This window comes from Malaclemys terrapin, chromosome 2 (genome assembly GCF_027887155.1).
Source record: "Malaclemys terrapin pileata isolate rMalTer1 chromosome 2, rMalTer1.hap1, whole genome shotgun sequence".
Lineage (NCBI taxonomy): Eukaryota > Metazoa > Chordata > Testudines > Emydidae > Malaclemys > Malaclemys terrapin.
The window spans coordinates 188814204-188820491 of NC_071506.1; the positions used below are offsets into that span (position 1 = coordinate 188814204).

The 6288-nt window shown below is 52.9% G+C and overlaps 1 protein-coding gene across 2 annotated transcripts in view; it reads right to left on the reverse strand.

Moving 5' to 3' along the window:
- Positions 1–1499, reverse strand: part of RAMP3 (receptor activity modifying protein 3) — a 95412-nt gene extending 93913 nt beyond the window's left edge. The window contains exons 1-2 of one of the 2 annotated variants that reach the window (XM_054019109.1): positions 1310–1499; positions 745–939 (exon numbers count right to left, since the gene is read on the reverse strand). In XM_054019109.1, coding sequence (XP_053875084.1) covers positions 745–937 — 193 coding nt within the window. In that variant the 5' untranslated portion in view covers positions 938–939; positions 1310–1499. Of the gene's footprint in view, positions 1–744; positions 1004–1309 lie in introns of those variants that run through there. The other variant, XM_054019110.1, reaches the window with a different exon arrangement.
- Between the last annotated feature and the right edge of the window lie 4789 nt (positions 1500–6288).

Genomic DNA, 6288 nt, shown 5'->3' on the forward strand with positions numbered 1-6288 from the left:
ACCAGGACACTATCAGAGGTCTGTTCCCGGTGCTTGATATCATAGGAAGAGATTCCTTCTGCTCTTAGAAAAATCCTCTTCCCAAACAGATGATCTATTCTTTTATAACCCAAGTTGCCTTTCCCTAGTCTTTATTTTTAATATACAGCTCCAGCAAATGAGGTGAAAATCAGACTTCAGCTAATATAGTCTCACAAAAATGCCTTTGACACTAAAAAGCCACTAACCTTACAAAATACAACCCAGCACATCTTCCTCGAGGACAGCCACAAACTCATTAATGCCTTAGAGAAGAGCTTATTTTCAGATTCCCTTACTCAGACTGTTACCGAATAATTTAAGTGAGGTGGGAATTATGGAGGAGGAGGTTGTGTATGATTGTTTTCTCTCTGGCATGTAATAACCCCTTATGAAATCACCTTTCTGGAAGAGCTCTGCTTCTCCAGCAGAATCAGGACTTGTAGAAAGGGTTTACATTTCCACATTTACATTCAGCTAAAGATGCCTGGCAAAAATCTATTCCTTTTATCTTGTAAGAGAAACCCACAAACCAATACCTTAAACACTTTTGTTGCTGGGGTAATATAATAAATGCTTTAAGTTATTTAAGACAAAACACCTTCCTAGAACAGCAGAGACTCATACATGCTAGTAAATGAGGAGTGCTAATAACTTCTCCAGGTGCTTTTTACTGACCATTTGCCCGAGATGTTCTGAGCATCATCTTGCAAGCCAGCTACTTACCCCACAGCGCGAAAAGGAAAAGTTGCACTAGCCAGAAAGCATGCGTCTCCATCCCGCAGTAGGAGCAACCAGGACTCAGAGCCTCTGGGGGAAAGCGCCCGCATGGGGAGGAAAGAGGGCGGCAGGTCTGCAGCCACCAGCAAACACACCTCGGATCAACCACACGCTCTCCCCTCAGGAAACCCCTCTTCATTCCTTTGCATCAAAGCAGAAACAGCGGCAACTGACGGTGGGCGGGCGGGTGTCAAGCTTTCCCCCAGCTCCACTCCTCCTCCCCGTCCCTACCCTGAGATGCGATCATCAGCCTCTCAGCAACACCAATCAACTCCAACTTCCATTTCCCATTTTTGCCCACCCCTGCTCCCCCGCCTTGTTTCTTCCTCCCCCTTTCTCCCGCTCGCCTTTGGACTGGGAGGAAGGAGGAGGATGTTGTTGTGGCTATTCTGGGATCCTCCAGGGCAGCCGATGGGAAGTTTCGCGCAGCTGGAGGTTGCTGAGAAGGAGGAGACGGGGGAGGCCCACCACAGAGGCAAGCACAGCTGTCTGGGGCGAGCGTGAAACTGACCAGCAGGGAGCTAGCTCTGTGTGTGCTTGTCTCTCTGTGTGTTATCTGAGCCTCTTGAGTGCCTCGGTGTCTTTGTGTGGCTCCTTGGGTGATCATCCGCAGCGTGCCTATGTGCCTGTCTGCTGAGTGCCTGCCTTTGTGTCTGTGGGTCTGTCTCCGTTGGCTCCTGTGTCCATCTGTCTGTCTGCAGTAATCCTATTCTCGTCAGTCTCCCCTTCCAAACAGAAAAGGGGCGGGCCCCGGCTGCCCATTGATCAGTAAAGCTGTAGTCTCAAACCTCTCCTTTAAAGGGGGAAGTTTGGGCTTTTTCTCTCTTCTCTTTGGCAACTCTCACCCACAGGCTGTCTAGGGCAGGCACCGTCTGCCAGGGATCCCTTGTTCCGCGCATAGTTGGCGTGAGCTAAACTTCTGCTGAGATATCTTCCTCGACACCTTTTCTCATCACATTTTCTTGAGGACATCATGAGTTATCTCAAATGCCAATGTGTTATTTAAAATTTAATATGTATAGATCGGCAGCCGCTACCCTTTAATAAAATATATATTCCAGGACAGACTAGCCAGTAGCCTTAAGCAAATGCTGCATGTGTTTTAATGCTGCCATTTCATCTCTGCATGATCGTATGGGGGGGAAACCATACATTGCTCATTTTCATCAATATTTAAACCCTGTGTTCCTCGATCCATAAGCATTTGAAGTTAGCTTCCTGGTTTAAAAATGCCAGGAGCCGAAGCAACAAGGAGAACCTTCCTGGAGACTTAGCAAGACAACTAAAAAACATGTATGCTGTTCAATTTCATACACGGCTGGAAAGTATTTCTAGATAAGCAGAAAGATTGCATCTAGGTAATTACATTTCAATAGTGCATGAAGTCGCTGTCACTGATAAGGTCAGATTAACCACAACATTCAGAATTTTAAAAAAATAAACTTTTATAAAACCTAATGTTATAATATAGATTGTGTTATGTGTGTGCCTGTGTATAACTTTATTTTTATAAATACTATGTGTGTGTAATGTTTCAATTGATTGGAAACTCTGCCAGGGAAACAGCCTTTTATTTCTAATCGAAATCGCAGGTTGATTTGTTATAGAAACAAATGGGAGAAGAGCTGAGCTCCAGCAAGCTGGCCGCTCCTGGGAGGAGGAGAGGCAGGGGCCCAGCTCCAGCAATACTTGGGGCCGGGTGTGCCCCCCCGGCCCCACCTGCGGCCCCCCCACGCCTTCCCCCAGTGTCCCCTGGCCCTGACTTGCTGCCCCCGCCCCCACCTTTCATGGCCCTGGGAGCAATGTCCCGGCTGCTCCCTGTGCAGCTCCCTGTTGCCTCCCGGCACAACTGCTGCTGCAGGGTCCTAGTGCCCCCCATCTCCACTGCCAGGGAAGACTGACTCTGAGCCTGCCCTTCCCCCTCAGACCCTTCCCTTTTCCAGCAGGACCCTCCAGCAGCACAGGGGGCCCCCCGCCCACAGCCACTGCTCCTGCCCCATGTTGGGCAAGGAGGCAGCCCCATCCCTCACCCCCAGTGAGGCTAGTCAGGGGCAACAGCAGGGGAGGAGGCGCACGCAGCACCCCCCGGCACCCACCACGGGGGAGGTGAGGGAGATTCCTGGACCTGAGAGGGGCCCTAGGAGCACATGCAGTGACAGTGTGCTGCTGGGGGGGCAGGAAAGGGGGGCTCCTCTTCCCGCAGAGCTTGCTGCTGCCGGCAGGGAAAGGGTTGGGGGGAGTCCTCCTCTCTGGCCCCTGTCCCAGAGCAGTCTGCCTGCATCCCAAACTCATCCCCAGCTCTGCCTCACCCCAGAGCCCACACCCCCAGTCAAAGCTTTCACCACCACACCACACCCTGAACCCTAGCCCTGAACCCCTCCAGCACCCCAAACACCTTATCCCCAGTCCCAGCCAGAGCCCTCACCCCCTACATCCCTACTCTGGCCCTGAGCCCCTCCCACACTCCAAACCCCTCATCTACAGCCACAGCCCTCACCCCTGCACCCCATCCCTCTGCACCCCTCCCATCCCCAAAATCCCTCCCAGAGCCTGCACCCTGCCCCCCAATCCTCTGCCCCAGCCTAGGGCCTGCACCCCAGACCTCCTCCCTCACCCAAACTCCCTCCCAGAGCCTTGGGCAGGTGGGGGGTGGAGTTTGGGCAGGGGCAGGTTCTGGGCACCACCAAAATTTCTACAAACATGCCACCCCTGGGCATGCTCCTCTAGCCATAGGGGGCAGGGGCACCCACCCACCAGTCAACTGTTTATGGGGCCCATGGGGGCTGTGAGCCATCAGCTGTTCAGCCGGGGCAGTAGGATAGCTAGGGGAGTGCTGTTTGGCTGGTGACCAAAAACCAGCTAATCAGCGAGGGGAACTCTGCTCCTGGAGCAGGGCCCAGGGTTCAGCTGAGTGACCCCACCTGTGCAGTGCAGCCCCTCCTCCTTCTCCTACCTGCTTCTTGTGGCAGGCGTGCTTTCTCTGGCTCTCTAGCTCCTAACCTCTCACCCAACTAAAGGCAACCAGTAGCAGCAGCTGGTAAGTGTATTTCAAAGGGGGTCTTGTGGTGAGGGTGGCAGGGGTGAGGGACTGAAACCCCATCCCAGGTGGCTGTGCTGAGAGCCGGCACCTGGCTGCTGGCAGGGTGGCCGTCTGCATGGGGGCACCAGCTGCCACCCAGCTCTCTGCATCTGGCAGGGGGCTCAGCCAGAGGCATCTCCAAAAACATCCCCTGCACCCCCGCAGCACAGAGAGACTGAGAGTACCAGCCCCTGCCAGGCAGCTGGACCAGGACGTGCATGGTGGGCATCTCCTGGTCTCCTGCAGGGTGTGGTGCCCCTCCTGCTTGCCCTCCCTGCCTAGGCAGAGATGCCTGCCTCTCAGAGACAGTGACCATGTCCATATGGTGCGCTTAGTCCCTCTCCCTGGCATCTGGGTGACTGCCTCTTAGGGGGCGGGGGGTGGAAGGGAAGAGGCAGTGGGGAAGGGATAGGAGTGGGGGCGGGTAGGAGAGGGGAACTGACTGAGGCTATCAGGGGAAATCTTCCTAGCTGTGCAATTTCTGCCTTGGGGGTGTGGATGGAATTGTCTCCCAAGGGAAGGCTGGAACTATCTCCTGTTATGTGTTTAGTCCATGTGCTCTGGCAAACACAAGTCCAGGCACCATGTTGGGGGGGAGGTAGGAAGGGGAAACCTGAATTGTCTCCTAAGGGAAGGGCTAGTGATCATGTTGGAGGGGGCATTGCTGAGTCCTAGGGTTGAGTAATTCTCTGGTGATGAGAAGAACAGGAGTACTTGTGGCACCTTAGAGACTAACAAATTTATTAGAGCATAAGCTTTCATGGACTACAGCCCACTTCTTCGGATGCATATAGAATGGAACATATATTGAGGAGATATATATACACACATACAGAGAGCATAAACAGGTGGGAGTTGTCTTACCAACTCTGAGAGGCCAATTAATTAAGAGAAAAAAAACTTTTGAAGTGATAATCAAGATAGCCCAGTACACTGAATTGCTAATTGTCATTCACTTGCCGCACAATGGCTGGTGATGGTTGTTTAACATTCACCCAGCCATTTGGTCAAGGGGCCTTGTTGTTTCTTGGGAGTTGCCTTCTGTAACGTGTATAATTCCATCCTGGGAGAACAAATTCTGGTACTAAAGACCTGGTGCCTGGAGCCCATATTGCCTTGCACTGGGATTGGGAATTAGTGCCCTGACATGCAACTCCTCCTATTGTGCCAGTGTAGATCCTGCTGTTAGTACAGCTATTTGCAGGTGCCCTTGTGTTTAGCTGAACCTTTGGACTCAGTCCCTGAGTTTATCCCCACTAAACTGAGAGCTAAACTGACCCCACTCTCCTGCTGTGTGGATCCCAGTGTGCTTGTACTGTGAATTTTTGGCATGCACATGTGGCTATATTTATCTCATTGTGCTGATAGTGCTACTTCCTTGGTGTGATGATGACGTTATGCTAAGATGAATCCTGAAAATAGTGTCCTGGTGTGATGGTGGTCACTCTGTGCTGTTCATGTGAATCTTGCATTTTTTGTATGCTGTGTTGGTGTAGCCCTGTTGTTCCCAGGAAATTAGAGCCACAAGGTGAGTGAGGTAATATCTTTTATTGGAGCAACTTTTGTTGGTGAGAAAGAGAGACAAGCTTTGGCGCTTTCACGGAGTTCTTTCTTCTTCCTGAAGAAGAGTTCTGTGAAAGTTCAAAAGCTTGTCTCTCTCACCAACCGAAGCTGGTCCAATAAAATATATTACCTCCCCTCCCCCAGCTTTCCAGGAGTGAGTTTTCATGATGACATGGGAAGTGCTCTGACTGGTCCTGACTTCTCTGTATCAGCCCCTCTAGCTTGCACTGCAGCCCAGTACCTGGGGGCTGGGTGCCTGCAGCACTGAGACTCTGCGAGATCAGGGACTCACAGACCCAGCTGGGAGGGGAAGGGCACCTCTGTCTCTCGCTCTTGCTGCCTCCTTTTCCTGAGTGGCCTCATGATGCCTAGAGCCAGCTGGCTAGGTGCTGCATTGGAGAGTCTCCCAGTGCAGCCCTCCACCCCCTCTCCCCTGCCTCCCTCATGCGAACCCCCAACAGACCCTGCCCACCTCTGTCCGATTGTCTCTCTCATGCGGGGGACTGTGGAGGTAGGCAGGGAGGGGGTGTTGGATAGAGGGCAGGGGAGTTCAAGGGGGTGGGGATAGGGGTCAAGGCAGTCAGAGGGCAGAGAACAGAGGGATTGAATGGTGGCAAGGGTCCCGGGGGGCAGTCAGGAAGGAGCAGGGGTTGGATGGGGCGGTGGGAGGCAGTCAGGGACAGGGGTTCCAGGGGCAGTCAGGGGACAGAGAGAAGGGGTGGTTGGATGGGGCAGGGGTCCCGGGGAGCCATCAAGAATGAGAGGAGTGGGTTGGATGGGGCAGCAGGAAACAATCGGGGACAGGGAAGGGAGGTGGATGGGGCAGGGGTCCCGGGGAGGGAGTCAAG